The 19,981-nt window shown below is 34.2% G+C and overlaps 2 protein-coding genes across 3 annotated transcripts; both read left to right on the top strand.

The window, feature by feature from the left end:
• Positions 1-6,113: 6,113 nt before the first annotated feature.
• Positions 6,114-13,131, top strand: LOC109098573 (transmembrane protein 196). 2 transcript variants are annotated; one of them, XM_019112178.2, is made up of 4 exons: positions 6,114-6,554; positions 7,941-7,997; positions 11,524-11,778; positions 12,436-13,131. In XM_019112178.2, exons 1-4 carry the CDS (start codon positions 6,390-6,392, stop codon positions 12,502-12,504), a joined length of 546 nt encoding a protein of 181 aa, XP_018967723.1. In that variant the 5' UTR covers positions 6,114-6,389; the 3' UTR covers positions 12,505-13,131. The 2 variants fall into 2 exon arrangements, with proteins under 2 accessions (XP_018967723.1, XP_018967715.1); XM_019112170.2 differs by having other exon boundaries at positions 11,524-11,793.
• A 1,260-nt stretch (positions 13,132-14,391) lies between these two features.
• Positions 14,392-19,155, top strand: polr1f (RNA polymerase I subunit F). The gene is made up of 4 exons (XM_019119513.2): positions 14,392-14,707; positions 15,877-16,018; positions 16,110-16,318; positions 18,663-19,155. The coding sequence occupies exons 1-4, from the start codon at positions 14,433-14,435 to the stop codon at positions 19,042-19,044; spliced, it is 1,008 nt and encodes a 335-aa protein (XP_018975058.1). The 5' UTR covers positions 14,392-14,432; the 3' UTR covers positions 19,045-19,155.
• The last annotated feature ends 826 nt before the right edge of the window (positions 19,156-19,981 follow it).

Here is a 19,981-nt window from a genome sequence, read left to right as displayed (position 1 = left end):
ATTAGAAACTCAGAATTGCAAGATAAAAATGCAGAATTCCGATATAAACGTACATTTTGTATTAATATGTAATATTTTTAATTCTGAGATATAAATTCACAAAAATACCTTTTTTATTTTTTATTCTGTGGCGGAAACACAAAACAAAAAAGAAAAAGTCTGAAATAGAGAAAAATTTGCATATATTTTTTTAATTGTTTTTACTCCATGGCAGAAACATGCTTCCATGATTTTGAAATGTTCTTTCAATTAGTAAAAAATTCTAACCTCTATGTCATAAAATGTTTTTTTTTTTCACTTTGTCTAATGTAGGCCTGTTAAACATCCAAAGTGACAAAATATTGGTAGTAGCCAAAAATGTCAAATCCTTGAATCCCTAGTAGCGGTGTATGTAGGCAGCAAACAGCAAGGCAGCTCACTGTATTGGAACGGAGCCGAGTTTGCAAGTGGATGGGAATGAGAACCATCCACCTTACATGAAGAGAAAAGAGAGAGAAAGAGAAAGGAGGAGAATGAACAGGCACAAACAGACTGCGCTGTGGTGGTTATAAATAGATGGAGGATGTGAGAGCCTGTGTATAGGAAACAGCTCTTCTGTCCTACTGCAGTGATGCTAATGGAAGTTAATATGGTGCAAAGAGCCAAACTGAGACACAGGAGGACAAACGACAGGACAGACCACGGGAGGCAAATTACACTCTCTCAAAAAATATTCTGATCTTTAGCACTGTAAGGGAATTCTTTGTTTTTTTTACGAGCAACCATGCTGCCTTCAAGTCAAGCTGCAATAGTCTTATTTATGAGATTGCATGTGAACACCAGCACAATGTTGTTTTAGAAAGTTAGAAAATGAATGATTAATCATGCCAGGGCACAACAGCAAGTTAGTGAGGCAACAGGCTTGCATTGCTTAACTACATTTCCCATTATTCTCTGCTTAATTATCAGCAGTATTAAAGCAGTGCTGTTTTTTTCAAATAAAACTATTAAAAATATTTTTTTTTGTTCATTGAAATTACATAATATATGAATATTACATTAAAAAATTAAACTTAAAAAACCTAAATGAAAATTAGAAATGTTGCCATAACTGAAATAAAGTCAGTTTAAGTTGAAATACTAAATTCTCTAAAACTAAAATCACTAAAAATTCTGAACACACATAAAAAAACTAAAATTAGAAATACTAAATATTCTAAATATAAAATAAATTAATATTATTTAAACTGGAAAAATAAAATAAAAGATGATTAAAAATATTAAAATATACAATAATAGAAGATTTTATTATATTTAATCATTTAATTTTATTTATATTCAGTCCAGAACTAAGCGGGTATCGCGAATCATTTGATTCAGATCGGAACTAAGCGGGTATCGCGAATCATTTGATTCAGATAAGAACTAAGCGGGTATCGTGAATCATTTGATTCAGTTCGGAACTAAGCGCGTATCGCGAATCATTTGATTCAGATCGGAAACTAAACGGGTAGCTATCGCGAATCATTTGATTCAGATCGGAACTAAGCGGGTTCGCGAATCATTTGATTCAGATCGGAACTAAGCGGGTATCGCGAATCATTTGATTCAGATCGGAACTAAGCGGGTATCGCGAATCATTTGATTCAGTTCGGAACATTTGTTTCAGATCAGAACTAAGCGGGTTCACGAATCATTTGATTCAGATAAGAACTAAGCGGGTATCGCGAATCATTTGATTCAGATAGGAACTAAGCGGGTTTGCGAAGCGCGTATCGCGAATCATTTGATTCAGATCGGAACTAAGCGGGTTCGCGAATCATTTGATTCAGATCGGAACATTTGTTTCAGATCAGAACTAAATGGGTATCGCGAATCATTTGATTCAGTTCGGAACTAAGCTGGTGTGCATTTGTTCTGTATATTGAATCATTTGATTCAGATCGGAACTAAGCGGGTTCGCGAATCATTTGATTCAGATCGGAACTAAGCGGGTTCGCGAATCATTTGTTTCAGATGAGGTTATCATTTGATTCAGTTCGGAACTAACCGGGTATCGTGTATGATTTGAACTAAGCGGGTTCGCGAATCATTTGATTCAGTCCAGAACTAAGCGGGTATCGCGAATCATTTGATTCAGATCGGAACTAAGCGGGTATCGCGAATCATTTGATTCAGATAAGAACTAAGCGGGTATCGCGAATCATTTGATTCAGATCGGAACTAAGCGCGTATCACGAATCATTTGATTCAGTTCGGAACTAACCGGTTATCGTGTATCATTTGATTCAGATCGGAACTAAGCGGGTTCGCAAATCATTTGATTCAGTTCGGAACTAAGCGCGTATCGCGAATTATTTGATTCAGATCGGAACTAAGCGGGTATCGCGAATCATTTGATTCAGATCGGAACTAAGCGGGTTCGCGAATCATTTGATTCAGATCGGAACTAAGCGCGTATCGCGAATCATTTGATTCAGATCGGAACTAAGCGCGTATCGCGAATCATTTGATTCAGATCGGAAACTAAACGGGTAGCTATCGCGAATCATTTGATTCAGATCGGAACTAAGCGGGTTCGCGAATCATTTGATTCAGATAGGAACTAAGCGGGTATCGCGAATCATTTGATTCAGATCGGAACTAAGCGCGTATCACGAATCATTTGATTCAGATCAGAACATTTGTTTCAGATCAGAACTAAGCGGGTTCGCGAATCATTTGATTCAGATAAGAACTAAGCGGGTATCGCGAATCATTTGATTCAGTTCGGAACTAAGCGGGTTTGCGAATCATTTGATTCAGATTGGAACTAAGCGCGTATCGCGAATCATTTGATTCAGATAGGAACTAAGCGGGTTCGCGAATCATTTGATTCAGATCGGAACGAACTAAGGGGTTCGCGAATCATTTGATTCAGATAAGAACTAAGCGGGTATCGCGAATCATTTGATTCAGTTCGGAACTAACCGGGTATCGTGTATGATTCAGATCGGAACTAAGCGGGTATCGCGAATCATTTGATTCAGTTCGGAACTAAGCGCGTATCGCGAATCATTTGATTCAGATCGGAACTAAGCGGGTTCGCGAATCATTTGATTCAGTTCGGAACTAAGCGGGTATCATTTGATTCAGATCGGAACTAACCGGGTATCGTGTATCATTTGATTCAGATCGGAACTAAGCGGGTTCGCGAATCATTTGATTCAGATCGGAACTAAGCGGGTTCGCGAATCATTTGATTCAGATAGGAACAATTGTTTCAGATCAGAACTAAGCGGGTTCGCGAATCATTTGATTGATTTTCAGATATTTTTTAACCATTGCTGTCTGGGTCTTCTTACTTGCCAACTGCAAGTGGATGCTAATTTATGAGACATATGATAATGTTATGGGAAAAATCAAGTGGATGCAAACCCTGAAGGAGATTTGGTACAGAAATACTTGTTTTTTGAAACTTTGCCCATGTTTAGCATGAGAATCCAACTCTTTAAGAGTGTAAATAATTCAGAATGCATGAAATGCCCCTCTTTAAGAATTAATGTCCATCCATTTTGGTGCATCTTACTGACTTTGCTAGAAAGTGGGAAAGAAATATGAATAAATTTAGCTGGTTAGCAGTTTTGCAAATAGTAACTACATCATTTTGTGGTTAAAAATCACTTTGTGTATGGAACTTGAAGGCATTGAGAATGACATGAAGTGATGAAATATTGGACAACTAGCACTGCACTCGGAACTGTGTGATAGTACAGAAGTACCTGAAGTGCACACAACACACCCTGTACTTTCCTTCTTCTTTACTCATGGTCGCAGGATCTATAAATATCCCCACCGTTTCCATGCTATTTCTAGATCGCCGGTCACAACTGACAATCAGTTCAGCACTTTCACATTCCCGCGAACCCTGCAAACATGGGAGAGAAGGAGGAAAACACTGAAGAAGTGCTAGTTTGATGACTCAGCAGACGGACGGGGGCGTCTTGTTATCGAATCAGTGGCGAGATTTCGGACAGCTGATGTTCCCGAGCCGATTAACAGACAATGGATTCGGTGTGGTGCGACAAGTTATATCACAGATAGGATATCCTGACAGCACAATCAGCATTTTTTAATTGAATGAAACCTGCATGATGTAAAGCCTTTATGATGCTTGTACACAAATGGAAAAATAATGCCATTATATACAGATTATATACAGTACAGTTATACAGTCAAACCAAAAATTATTCAGACACCAGATATAATTACCAGTAAAACTGATAAAAATCTGAGACCAAGGATGATTATTTGGGTTTGAAATGTGATTGATTTTGTTTGAGTTTTATATGTTTTTATTAAGTTTTATTTGTTCGTTATGAAGATGAATTTGTTCGGACTGTGAGATATTTATTACCATTTTCTAAACTATAGTGAATAAACTGTGATAATGTATGAAATGTTGAAAGTGTCTGAATAAACTTTGGTTTGGCTGTATACATTTTTAAACAATATATTCAATATAATATATTCATATATTTATATATTTTAATTTAAGCAATTTATTATAATTGATTATAGTAATTTATAATATTTATATATTAAATATATAAATAATACATTTAATAATTGTATATAATATTATTATATTACAGTGTGTGTGTGTATATTTATATATATAGAAGAAATAATTGTGACTGGTATTTTTCAAATTCTCCCATTAGTACAAAGTTATAAATGACAAATAAATGTATTTTTTTCTTTTTGAATTTTTTGTGAGTATTTTGTGATGATCAGAATTGGTAAAAGATATTAGTTTACTCGTCATCAACAATTATTTTTCTGTCAGTAAGGAAAACCCCCAATTAACCACTATTTGCGATATGATGCATGCTTTCAAGCTCTTCGTATTGACTGATTATTGGAAATCAGTGTGGGATGGGCAAAGCTCCCCATTGTTTGTGTAACTGGTATTGTGTGTTTCTGCTGACTGAAGAACATCAATTCAGCTGTAATATAAACTGATACAAATATAACTCAAACAGGCCTATAACTGTGGTGAAACTATACAATAACATTCTGCTCTCATTGCTTCAGACCTTCTGTTGTTGCAGTAACGCAGACATACTTCAGCAGAAAGTTGCTGTGTTAGGTTCAGGAATGAACTGTCTGTGATTTGCTGCAGACACACTGAAAACACAAACGTCTCGCAGACATCCAGCACACTGCAGTGAAGACAGGCCTGTACATATACCACATAAACAACTGTGCTTGTGCTTGTGTGATGTTATGTTACAGTGCTACTGTCCGTTATAGACTTCCACAGACTGATTGGACAGTGTTTTGTTTATTCTTCAAAAGTTCTCCATATGGCACCACGGTCATGAATTTTTTAGAGAGGCCATTTAGCTGGATGAATTCAATTATTACTATTTTTTTCCCAGGGAAAAAAAAATTACTTTTCTGGCCAGCCAGTGATTAAGTGATATAGTAATGCAAATAAACATTTATTGTGAGTGTGATCTGAGATAACAAAATGCTCTATATAATGTTCATTATTGCTCTAGGAAATGCACTGTAATGCTCAGCTCTAAAGCAGTTTCCATCAGCTTTTACACAGAAATTGCTGGATGGTCATGTTTCTTCTCTGTAATTGTTGCCGGAAATGTTTTTAGAAATCAATTACGCGTGGGAACTTCCACAAATATAATCACAGAGCATCCAAACGCTACAAAAAGCATGCTTTTTGTTTTAGCATCCTATAAAAAGGACTTTTATGCGCACTATTATGGATTCGGGCCACTCAAAACCCTTCTAATAAAATGTGATTGAGTGTCTTAATGCGCTGTGCTGATATGTGCCGTTAGGTGTCCAACTCACTGGTTTTATGCAATAAACTGACCGGGGCGCATTTACCACAATCAGCGCTTTTACGCACCATTGCGCATAACCGTGTGTGCGCGCGAGCGCGCGAGGACACCTGCTCACAGAAGCTGACAGAATCGCAACTTTTCCCGCCAGATTAGATTTGGAACATTTGGAACAATTACCGTTCTAACGAATTACCTCAAGTATATAATCAAATAACGATTTATAAAACTATTTTAGAGCCATTCCACTGCAGCACTGTAAAGAAATTCGACGGTGACGGTGACAGTGGGCGGAGCTTTTACTCTGTCTAACTGAGGGAAATCTCATGGGGCAGGAGCAGAAGCATGGTAAAAAGAGTTAGGAGAAGGGTAAAGTTAGACCACTGGCGTTTACGCATCATGGAGAGCATCTTTGCGCACTGATACACGAACTACTGATCTATTTTGGAGAAATCACTTAAGCGACGTTTACCCTTACCTGGATTTTATGCGTTGGGTTTATCTGTGAAGAGATGGAGTGAAGCGTTTTGCGCACCGGTCAGGAAGGATGCCCAAGCGAAGATGTGCTCCAGCCGGAAGATCATCTGGAGTTTGTTGGTTCTGTCGGTGCTGGAGATAGGGCTCGGGGTGTCCAGCATCGCCCTGGGCGCGGTGGGCATCATCCGGGCGAAAGCGGAGCACAAGACCCAGCAGGGCGACGCTTCTCCTTTATGGAGCGGAGTGTGTGTACGTCTCACTTTTCTAGTCTTCTTCAGCGTAAATACCTGATCTCAATCTATCAAAACTCTCAGGCATTGAATGTTTGTGTAGTATTTATTTATTATTATTTTTTTTTTATTTTTATTTTTTTGTTAAACATGTTTTGTTACCAGCTAACAATTTTTGGTTCCAAGAACGTTCTGGGAAGGTTAGTTTTTGGTTGCAAAAAAGGAACGTTTTCAAAACGTTCTTGTTTGGTTCCCCAGAATAACCAAATGGGAACGTTAGGGGAACTAACTAGGGGGTTAGCTGGCTACCATGTTTTGGATATACCTTTGTAAATTAAAACATGTAGACCTCAGCATACTGTTTAAAAAATTACTTATTATGGAAATAATATACTTTAAAAGAATATACTTAAGTGCGAAGTGTAATGTTTTCGGATACTTACATGTTATTTGCATTTAAATAAAAATGTGTTATAGTTTATATTTATATTAAATGCATTTTTGACCCACTTAAATAGGACCTACGTTTTTATTTATTTTATGTAATTACATACTTATATTGTTTTTGAATATTACAGTTCAGTACATTTAAAATATTCTAACTTTGAACTTAATATCAAATAACACATTGAAGTTCAATTATAATTAAGTATTTCACAAATGCATTAGTATGTTAGTAAATAAGGGTATTTCTTTAAAGCATGACAAAAACCATAATGATTAAATATGTATTTTAATGTTTTGATTTGACGTTAGTACTAAGGTCACTTTTTAAAGTGAGTTAAGTAGCAAAGTCATGAAAGTGTCTCTACACATGAGTGGCTTTTTATTTCATTAATATTATGTTATCTGAAAGTACAGATGTTTAGAAAGATACTTTTAAGATTACAAAAAAGTTAAACTCGCTTCCTTTTTCACAATTGTAGTACCATGGCATTTTTGTAAGTACTATACCATAAAATGCATTTTTATATCATGTTGTATACAGTATTGATGTAACTGATATTAACATTGTACCATTGTACAGCACAGTATATGTTGTAAAGGAAATCTGACCTAAAACAGAATGGAACACATTCTGATATGCCATAACTTTGAATTTGATTCATCATAAAGTTGTTTACTTTACAGATACTGTAATACAGTTTCTGTTTGCTCCAAAACTCATGTCAGATAAGACTCATGGTGTTTTCACAGAGAGTATATGTGAGATCTTTCCATCATTAACTCATATAAATGAACCTCAGTTGTGTGTGTTCATGTCCAGTTCAGTTCTTGTAAGGTGTGACTCTACGGTAATCTGAACTCAGTATGCTTGTGTCACAATTCCTCCGGATTTCTGCCTGTTTTTCATTCAATTCATTTCTATTAAGATGCTCAAATATCATGTTTTTCTGTCTCATAGTTTCTTATCTGTGGACTGTGCGGCATGCTGTGCGCACGGAAAAGGACGGGACTGATTGTGAGTACATACATTATGCTGAGCAAGTATGCATACTTCACTGTATTAGTACTGTACTGTATACTCACTCTACTGTAGGACACATGAAATTACATGTTAATGTTAATATTAATTTAAAAACTGTGTGCAACAATCAGTATGCAACAGAAGTTTAGAATATGCTCCATTTGCTGTCAGATAACCTCAATATGTTGCATGTTTAATTCAGTGAAAGATGTCAGGTTGTTTTCTTGGAAATGAAAGTGGTTCATTTGCATTTTAATTTTAATTTGATTTTGTGATTTAATGCAAATTTTGAGCTTTATTGTTTCCATAACTTGTCTTCTTTCAGACTAGTGGAAAGAAAACATAAAAAAAAAAAAATACACATTTAAGTATTTATTTTAATACCCTTTATCTATTGGCTTTGGTAGATTACATACTACATTTTGCACGCTTTTGATTTAATACACATAGAACCATTTGATTTATGGAATAATAAAAAAGAGATATCCAAAATCCCCTATGCAAATAACTTTTTTGAACCTGGCTTTACCAAATGTTTAGATTTACATTCTAGAAATGTATGCAAATTAATGCGTATTTAATTAGGTAATGCATCATCACATGACCATGAATATCCACATCCGAGAGCAGCTCCAGCTCACAGCGAGTGTGTGTGAAAATATCCCAGGATACTTGACTGGAGAGATAAGATTCAATTAGCCACCTCTGAGTGGAGTGAGCCGGCCAGCGGAGAGTGTTAATCACAGATCCATACTGAAGTGAAACCCTAGTCTGAGAGCTTTCACGGCTCTCCCATCCTACTCTCCTCTTGTCTCTTTTCATATCATTACTTGTTTACCTTTGCTTTCTTGTTTACAAGCTTTCAGCTTTGTCCTCAAACACGCTTTACCGTTTCTCGTTTTATGTCTCGCTCTCTCCTGCTGATTGATTTTGTTTCAGGGCCTTTAGGCACTGCCTCAAATGTTATTGTACGGCTAAAACGAAAGCCTCCCCATCAGCCTGTAATGGTTGCAGTAACGTCAGGAACTACTCAAGAACACTTAAGCATTTTATCTTCAAATGATATTGACTTTTAGTCCCAGTGGACAGTCTCATCTCAGTAGGGTTTAGATACTTAAACAGCCAACATACTGCAAAAAGTGTGTTTTGGCTGTTTCTCTTCAGTGTGTAATGTGATATGGGCTGCTGTATGAATGGAATACTAGCTTAATAGTATGCTGAGTATGTTCTGCGTACTATTTATTTATTTTTTTTACAGTAAAATAATATGAGAGATGGTGTACCAATTTAGCAGAATCGATAATGCAATAAATGACAGAATGGCTGAATGAATCTGCTTATGTAAATACATTATCTTATCTTGGAAATAAATGAGGTCATAAGTATTTTAATTTTTAATTTTAATCTAATTCTGTGATTGAAGGCAAGACACCGCATCTAAAACCATTGTTAGTTTGGGCTATATTGCTTCTATAACATGTCTTCTTTCAGACTAATGGAAAGAAAACATACAATATACACATTTAAATGATTATTTTATTACACTTTATCTCTTTACGTCTGTAGATTTCAATTACAATATATATGTTTAAAAGTTGTTTTCTCAAAAAGTGTTTTTATCTCCGATTTAGCAGGACTTACATACACTAGAATTTACAGTTTTGTTCCTATCTTTATTCTGAAGGTTTTTACTGAGGGGTTTGTTCATATATCATTCACCTGATTTTTTTTTTCATTTTATTCATAAAATATGGTTAAAATTAATAATTTTCTGGCTGTTGACAGTATTGTCTGATTTACAGAGTGATAAAAAGAGATATCCAAAATCCCCTCTGTAAAAACCTTTAACTCTGATGAACAAAATAAAGCAAGAATTTTGAACCTTGCTTTATCCATAATGTATTTACATATTTAAACATAACATTTCAGAAAACATGAAACACAAAACAATTGTCTTAATGTATAGATATTAATCAACTGGGGAAGGTATAATGAAATTTATGTTAAAACTTTTTTCCTCTATTTATGTGAATAGAAATGCAAATGCTTTCCCTATTATTAGACCTTCTTAGTGCACCATTCTGCAAAAAAACAAGTAGTATGGTACTATAGTTTCTCCCAACAGTATATTTACATTTTAGTCATTTGCAGACTGTAAGCAATTTATCATAGCAGACAACAATATCTGCAGTGCACAATACCAAGTAATGACAGTAACAGTTATAGCGCACTAAAAGGAGGAGTGTCATCCAGGAATCAGGATAATGTGATAATGTGCTGTGGAGTCAGAAGTCTCTTGTGTAATTTGAGGTCAGATCTGTCCTGAAGTGTTGAGATGGCAGTTTTCTGCTGGCAGATAATGTCACTGTCTGGACGTGGTCTGACCGATTATAAAATCACAGAGCAGCACAATCCATTCTCCCAGTACACAATGGTTTCGTCTTCATCCTCCGTATACAGTATTTCTGCTGTGCTGTACGCTTCCTGATTTATATACTGTGACCTTTACGAGCATGGAAACCAATCAGAACATCTTAGCAACTGCAAAGCAACACCCTGGAAATGCCCTCGCACTTTGGTCGTTACTTTTGCATAGGCGAACACCACTTTGATAAATAATCTAATGTTTTCATTTCAGTCTACAAGAAATAGTTAAACTCTAAAAATGCTGGGTTTAAAACAACCCATCGCTGGGGGAAATATGGACAAACCCAGCGACTGGGTTGTTTTGACCCAGTGGTTGGGCTAAATGTTTAACCCAACCTTCTGGGCAGTTTTATTTAACTCAACTATTGCTTAAAAACTACCCAGAACTACCCAATTAAAGCATTTGTAATATTGTAATAGTATGATAATTTTAATAATGTGTGCATGCTATATGCATTATTATTTTAATGATGAATGCATAGAATATGCATTAGTGTTAATATTGTATGCATGTTATATATGTTATTCCTTTAATATCGTATGCATGCAATATGCATTATTTCAATTATGTGTTTATGCAACATACATTATTTGACTGTATGTATGCAATATGTATTATTATTTTGATATTGCCTGCAAGCAATATGCATTATTATTTTAATATTAAATGCATGTTATATATGTTATTCTTTTAATATTGTATGTATGCAATATGCATTACTATTTTGATATTGCATGCAAGCAATATTCATTAATATTTTAATGATGTATGCATGCAATATGAATTATTATTTAAATGGTGTTTTAGTGTAATATGCATTATTATTTTGATACTGTATGCACGCAAAATGCATTATTATTTAAATGGTGTATGCATGCAATATGCATTGTTATTTTAATGATGTATGCATGCAATATGCATTATTATTTTAATGTTTCATGCAATATGCATTGTTATTTTGATATTATATGCATGCAAAATGTGTTATTATTTTAATGGTATATACATGCAATATGCATTATTATTTGAATGTTACATGCATGCAAAAGGCACACACAAACAGCTAACATTATGTATGTTTTTCTCTCTCAGATGATATTGTTTTCCTCCTGCTGCATTTGTGGATTAATTGGTGGAATCCTGAACTTCCAGTTTGTCCGAGCACTGGTCAAGCGTCCAGACGCCATGCACTCTCTTCATTTGGCCGTCATGTCTCTAGCATGCCTGGGCATCAGCAGCTGCACGCTGTCCACATGGCTGACCTGCAGACTGGCCAGCAGCGAACAGCAGCGCATGTTTCTGGAGAGAGAACATTCACTACATCACTCGCACGAAATGGCAGAGAAGGTACGCAAGGAGCTGGTATGTTTGTGCCGTCTGTGAGTGCCGGTGCATCTCACACACTTACAGTCAACATTACATTAAAACTGACATTAAGGCTTACTTTCTTATTATATGGTCCTGGTCTTATTGCGAATGATCCAGCACACAAAGAAAAAACACTGAATTCATAAACTTTCATCAAAATTTAATCGTTAGCTCAGTGTTTGAAACAACTTTCCTTTTCCTGCAGTGAATGGGTGCCGTCAGAATGAGAGTCCAAACAGCTGATAAAAACATCACAATAATCCACACCACTCCAGTCCATCAGTTAATGTCTTGAAGGAAGCAATGGTTTAAAGTTAAAAACGTCTTAATAATGGATTTGTTTCTTACAAACACACACTTTTTGTCTTCTCAAGACATTAACTGATGGACCGGAGTGGTGTGGATTATTGTGATGTTTTTATCAGCTGTTTGGACTCTCATTCTGACGGCACCCGTTCACTGCAGAGATCCATTGGTGAGCAACTGATGCAATCCTACATTTCTCCAAATCTGATGAAGAAACAAACTCATCTACATCTTACTCATACAGTAGCTAAGAATGGAAGTTGTCTCTCTTCTGTCTGTTTGAATGTTCATCTCGTAGCGAAACTCGGCCGTGTGTTTGTCTGCTTGCAGGAGGTTTTGGATAACACCAGCAATTGCATCTCTCAAATCTCCTACAATGGACGGAGCGCTTCGCCGTGACAGCTCGCTGCCCACATGCTCTTAACAGCACAGTTCTTCCACCTGATTGGCTGAGTCAGGCTGACAGTTCTTCACTCTGATTGGCTGGGTCGAGCTGACAGTAGAAGCACAGACAGCGTTCACAGGACATAATGTAGACTGAGCGTCAGATAACAGTATTGAGCAGACAGACAGCCAATCAGTGTCCAGTTACCTGATGACCTCAGGAGAGGTCAGAACTGATGACCTTGACGACCAGCATACAGAAAACAGACATTTGAGTACGAAATAAGCATGCAAACGATCTTCTCTCTCTTTCTCTCAGCCCGTATCTAGATAAAGGGAATGTTGAATCTGAAATTGTAATCCTGATATTGTATGGTATACTGAATGCTTTGATCCTGATCGTATAAATGCACACTGTAAAATGCCTGTAAAGATATTTATTAATTTACAGTATTTTTATATAGATGCTTCATATGAAAATTAAATAAAGATGCCAATGTAATTTGTGGCATTATGGCGGATGATTAAACCATTTACACACAAAAACACCTTTACTTTACACACCATAGATTTGGATGTTTTAATGGAGCACAAAAGCAGTGTTAAGTCTCTGGGGTATATTTGTAGCAATAGCCAATAGTACATTGTATGGGTCAAAATTATTGATTTTTCTTTTATGCCCAAAATCATTAGGATTTTAAGTAAAGATCATGTTCCATGAAGATATTTTGTAAATTTCCTACCGTAAATATATTAAAACTTAATTTTTGATTAGTGATATGCATTGCTAAGAACTTCATTTGGACAACTTCAAAGATGATTTTCTAAATATTTAGATTTTTTTGCATCCTTAGATTCCAGATTTTCAAATAGTTGTATCTCGATCAAATATCTTCCTATGATAACAAAGCATACATCAATGGAAAGATTATTATTCAGCTTTAAGATAATGTATAAATCTCTGTTTTGAAAAATTGACAATTAAGACTGGTTTTGTGGTCCAGGGTCACATATATTGTAGACTAACTCTACAATTTTTTTTTTATATATATAAGTGCTACATTTTTTAATTTCAATCGATGTCCTCTTCATCCATTTTTCATTTATTGCAATTTTAAATTAACAGTTTGCTTTCTTGTGAATTTAATATTTAATTGAAATCTTTTTCAGTGCCATTTCTATTACGTTTTATTTTTAATATTAAATTATTAATATTTAATATTAAATGTTATTAAATTAACATTTATTATAACTATAATTTTATTTTACTTTTAAATATTCCCGTACTATTAGTGACGTAAATAATGCTATACTTATTTATAAAAACAACAAAAAGGCACATGACTTTTATTTTTTTTTCATTTATTTCTTTACTGTATTTTTATATTTAGGCTTCATATGAGAATCAAATAAAATGTCAGATGTATTTTGTGTCATAACTACTGATGATTAAACTACAAATCAAAAACCAAACCTTTACTCTACACACCAAAGATTTCTATTTCTATTGTTTAATATAAATCAGTTTTGTAAACCAACCCTACGAAATCTTCCATGAGTGCTTTGTTATTTTATTATAATCAACGTCCTCTTCCATTTTCCATTTAATCCATTTTCAAATAAACAATGTGTCTTGTTTAATTTAATATTTAATTCCTTTTCGGTTTTCTTTATTAATATAATTTTTTTATATATTTTCATTAATTATAATTTATATTTATTTATTACTGTTTTTTATTTTACTTAAAAAAAATCCTTATTATTACTTACGTAAATAATGTAGCTACTTATATCACAAACAGTAGAAAAAATAAAATTTATAGAATATGCTTTTTTTCATGTGCAGTTCTCCTCCTCTCCGCTAGTGGTCGCGCGTCACTCCTCAGATTTCGCATCCAAACGCGCGAGCGACCGCACCACGTGCTCCTCAGCATGTGTACGGCATGGCGAACTGGACGCAGGAGGACGGAGCTCCGAAAGCCGTCACAAACCCCGCGGACGTGTCGACGATAGCGAAGATATCCAGTGGAGATGTCGCGGCGGTTCCGTGCCTCATCCCGTCGTTCGCGGACGCGGTGAAGCTGCTGAACGCGCGGTACTCGTGTCTGGTGCTGGACACGCACCGCAGGCACATCTCACTGTCGCCCGTTCATCTGCGGAAGAAACGAACCGGTATCCGGGAGGAGCTCGACGCTGAGCTGCTCAAGTACTCCAGCAGGTAAACCAACAGGCTGCGAAGAAAATACCATGGTAAATGATGGTAACTAGGCTTCAAGTGCTTGCCTTTCAATATTATGAGACAGAAACAAAAACACGATCCCTTTAAAAGTAACTGTAGTATTTTTGTAATGTTGTCATTGTGTGTCAGCGCTGCTGCTGAATAGAGTCAGTCACAGTTGATGCAGAAGTGCTTTTGTAAAGTTGTAGTCAACCAATAAAAACAATAAAACTAGTGCACTAGTTAGAGTATGACTTTCATGTAGTTTATGTGTAGAAATGGGCAATGCATAAGAGCCAGATAACAACACTAGTAAACAATTATCCATCTTTTCTGCAATACATGATGGAAAGTTTTCGAAGTTTTCTATCTTCTATTCTATATTTGTGAACTCAGTGTCCCAAATTAGATAATAATGGTCCCTTTTTTGGTCTAGAGAGGAGATTTTTTTTTACATATATGCTCTGTATTGCACACACGCACATTTTTTTCATTATGTTTTTTATTAATCTGTTTATAATGACTTTATTATGTAATGTTTTTTAATAAATATATTATTTTAATAAATAAATATATTTAAGCTATATAAGTTTTCTCCTAATTTATGTTTTTTATTAATATATATATATATATATATATAGCTATATATTCTATATATATATATATATATATTCATAATTATATCATTAAAAAGTTGTATATTTCATACTTAAATTGCTTTATGTGCAGTTACTTTAGATCCTTGTATACAGCTTGAATTTTGATTATTTATTTATAAAAATCTTGCAGATCAGAATTTCTTTTTTTTAAGTTTCAGGCTGTGTTATTTGGAAAATATAAATTATTAAAAATATGTTAGATTATTACTCTTTATGTATTTTAATCGATTTTTTTTTTCACTAATTTGATTGATTTAAATTATTATAATAAAAATATTATTTATTTATATTTATTAAAATATAATTATTATTTATATTTATAAAAGATTAATATTATTTGTTTAGTTAAATCTTAGCACTCTCTCGTGTCCGGACCTCAGTTTGAAATGATGATACTGTGAACGTTTGTATTCAGCTGTAACTTGTATATAAACATCATTTATTGATAAAGATTTCAGCTGTGGAAGTATGGAACAGCCATTCGTTCATCCTTGTTCTGTGGATTTGCAGTCTGAAAGGTGTTCCTGTGGCGTATGACAACATTAAAGTGGTAGGACAGCATGGGGATATTCATGACGATCAAGGATTCGTTCACCTCAACATCGAGGCGTCGTTCGTGGTCTTCAAACCGAAGACAGGGTCGAAGCTTGTGGTGCGTCACAGGATCCTCCTGAGCTAGAGTTCTGTGTCTGATCATGAGTGAGGTCTTATATCTGTTTATTCTGGTCTTGTGTGTCGCTCAGGGTGTGATTAATAAAACGGGAGTGGGTCACGTGGGCTGTCTGGTTCACGGCTGCTTTAACGCGTCGGTGGTGAAGCCCAGTCTGCTGAGCTCAGAGCAGTGGAGGGACTCTGGACTGTGTGTCGGACAAAGCCTGGAGTTTGAGGTCTTCCAGCTGGACGCCGACGCTGCAGGTGTTCTGCTGATCAGGGGACGGCTGGAGAAGTGCAGGTGCGGTCAGCGTTTCCTTTTAGTTGGATACTGAAAATAGTGTTTGTTTGTGGGGTTGAGGTGTGCGTTTGCTTTTAGTTTTTCCTTTTAGTTGGACTTTCTGCCGTCAGATTTGGAGAAATGCCTCAGAGTCTGCAAAAAAGAAATAGGTGAATGAATGGGTGCCGTCAGAATGAGAGTCCAAACAGCTGATAAAAACATCACAATAATCCACATCACTACGAACAAATCCATCATTAAGATGTTTTTAACTTCAAACTGTTGCTTCATAATCCATAATAACACTTCCTCCGATGATAAAGTCTGAATTAGGAGAGAAATATGCACTGTTTACAAGCCAAAACAGCTCTAAACAAATCTGTTGGAGACAACAGGAGATGGACTTTTTCACTGCAGTAAGGGTTATTTTGGATTATGGACTCATAATGATGGAATTGTTTCTTAGAAACACACAGCTTTTGTCTTCTCCAGATGTTCACTGATGGACTGGAGTGGATTATTGTGATGTTTTTAACAGCTGTTCGGAGAAGCACTTATTAAACTCCACTGTTTTGGTCAATAATTTTGGCTCTCCAAAACCATTTCGGCTGAAAATTAAAAAGGAATTTTTTTTTTTTTTTTTTTTTGCTGATTCAGCTTTAAAATGACAGTGCATCACTACGTTAAATATAATACATTATGGACATTTCATTAAATCAGTAATTTACTAATAATTAGGCGTTGGAAAAAAATCGATTGACTTAACTATTGCTATATATATATATATATATATATATATAATTAGATCACATTATAAATATATATATATAGTTATTTGATTTATTTTATTAATTGTTAGTAGTTGGGAGTGGGTAGTTTGTATTTTGTATTGCTATATTTCTTTTTTTTTATTTATTGGTTATTTTAATTTATTTTTCTATATATATATATATATATATATATATAAATATAAATATAAATACACACACATACATAATTTATATTTTGAAAATATTTACATGTATGTATTTAAATTAATATAATTTATATAATATATAAATATAATATGTAAACAATATATTTTTCTTAATTATATAGAGACGTGTGTGTATTTATATGTACATAATAAATATTCACAGTACACACACATATTCTATGTAAACAAAATCCTTTATTTTGGATGCGATTAATCATTGCACAGCACTATATATTTTTTTGATTTTGAAATCGATTCTTTTATTCCAGAATCGATAATAATTCATATTGGATTGTTTAATTTTAGTCCTTGTTTATAAAGAATAATTGACAGAATCAGTGGCGTTTAATTTTCACTCTGGTGGTGCATTGACTTTATATTATTAAAGAAAAGTTCATATAAAAACTGCCTGGTGTGCAATTTAAATGTTGTATATACAACTCAGTTTCATTTGGATGTTATTAAGTAATTGGTTATTAAATAAAGTTTATTTTGGTTTCGGTTTTCTAGCAAAAAGAAAAGTTTAATTTCAGTTTAATATTTTTTATATTTTATAAATCTTATTTAATTTAATTGACTTTTTCTTATGGCAGGAACAGCTTAATATAGTACTTTTTTTTTCAGTTTTTTTTTTTTTTTACTTTGCCATTTTTTTATATTAAGTCCAGGGTTTTGAATTGACCATTTTGTAGTAGATTACTGTTTGATGCTTCTGAAATAAAGCTTCCAATGATGTGATGAATTGTTTTTGTAAAAATGACTCTCTTATATGTGACCCTGGACCACAAAACCAGTCATAAGTGTCAGTTTTTAGAAATTGAGATTTATACACCATCTGAAAGCTGAATAAATAAGCTTGTGTATGTATGTAAACAAGGCAGATACAACTATTTGAAAATCTGGAATCTGAGGGAGCAAAAAAATCTAAATATTGAGAAAATCATCTTTAAAGTTGTTCAAATTAAGTCCTTAGCAATGCATATTACTAATCAAAAATTAAGTTTTGATATATTTACAGTAGGAAATTTACTAAATATCTTCATGGAACATGATCTTTACTTAATATCCTAATGATTTTTGGCATAAAAGAAATATTGATAATTTTGACCCATATAATATATTTTTGGCTATTGCTACAAATATACCCCAGAGACTTAAGACTGCTTTTGTGCTCCAGGGACACATATGTCATGTAAAGCTTGCAAAAATTGCAATACTTGTAGAACCGCAATTCTTAAATTGCTAAAAAAATTCTAAAAAATTCCAAAAAAAAAAAAAAAAAAAAAAAAAAAAAAAAAAAGCAAAACATATTGATTTGCCCAAGTATTGTAATAGTATTGATTTGGAAGATAAGTGTAACGCTAATAATGATCATTTATTGATTTTCAGAGTGCAAGAGCTTGTCGCCCAAACAGAACAAAAGGAAATGACTGTAGAATCCGCTACAGAACCAGAATCCACAGAAGACGCGATCGACAGTCCAAAACCCAAGAAGAAGAAGAAGAAAGACAAGCGTGAGATTGAGTCTCTGGACACCAGCAGCCTGGAGCTAACCGCTGCCCACATAAACCAGACAGACTCCAATGCAAACGCACATCACAAAGAGAAGAAGAAGAAGAAGAAGAAAGACAAACAGATCTCGCCCTCTGAGCTCTCGACGAGCGACTCCAGCGGATACATGAGCGATAAGACCAGCAGAAAGAGAGCAGCGGAGAGCGACGGCGGCCTGCAGGACGCACCTGCCTCCAAAAAGAAGAAAAAGAGCAAGTGATTATACTCAAACCGTTTCATGAACTATAAACGACGAGCCCAATGTGACTGAGATACTTTATGTGTGATTTATATTTACAGAAAATAATAATAAATGTTTTTTTCCTCTGGAGCATTGGCACATTTTTATTTTTCCACCTGTAGAGGGCAGCATGCATTTCTCTTTTCACACACAGTGTTCCCAAATTTCTCCTCATTAAACAGTTATCTAATGAAATTAAAATGGGGAGAAATCCCTCATTTAGATATCTTATGATTATGGTAAAACGAAAGAAATAATCTGTTATAAAAACGGTGGCGACAGCAATATGATGAGACATTTATAACTAAATATTTCAGTTAAAACTGTCCATCACTGTTTATTAATCAGATTTTAAACAGTTGCATTAATTACAGTCAGTCTCAACACTTGTAACTTGTAACAGCTTTTAATGTTTCAATATAATATTATATACATTTAATGTTATAAATATAAAATTCACATTTTTACATGATTATTTATTGCTGTTTTTAAAAATATTTATCCTTTACTTTCAGTGCAGTTTTATTTTTGTGTCTGAATCTATTATCTATTAAGAATTCCCATTCATTTTGGTATTTTTCAATGAAACTAAAGTCTAAAATATGAAGATATAGCACCTGTGATCATAATGAATAAAAAGTTTTTTATATGTTTATATAGCACCTGTGATCATAATGAATAACATTTTTTATTATATTAAATTAAATTTTTATATTATTTTTTTTTATTATTTGTAAAATTAAAATGCTCATTGAATTCATTTTTTTTTCTTCATGTTTATGGAATACTTTTGAAATTGCAATTAAAATGCCTAATCCAAGCCTTTTTTTTTTTTCTAAATAATTAATCATTTAAAAACCTAATCAAGCCGTCAAAGCGAGTTAAAACCAGTGTTCATGAATAACAAATAATGTAA

This window comes from Cyprinus carpio, chromosome A19 (genome assembly GCF_018340385.1).
Source record: "Cyprinus carpio isolate SPL01 chromosome A19, ASM1834038v1, whole genome shotgun sequence".
NCBI classification, from domain to species: domain Eukaryota; kingdom Metazoa; phylum Chordata; class Actinopteri; order Cypriniformes; family Cyprinidae; genus Cyprinus; species Cyprinus carpio.
This window is presented reverse-complemented; position numbering and strand designations above follow the sequence as displayed.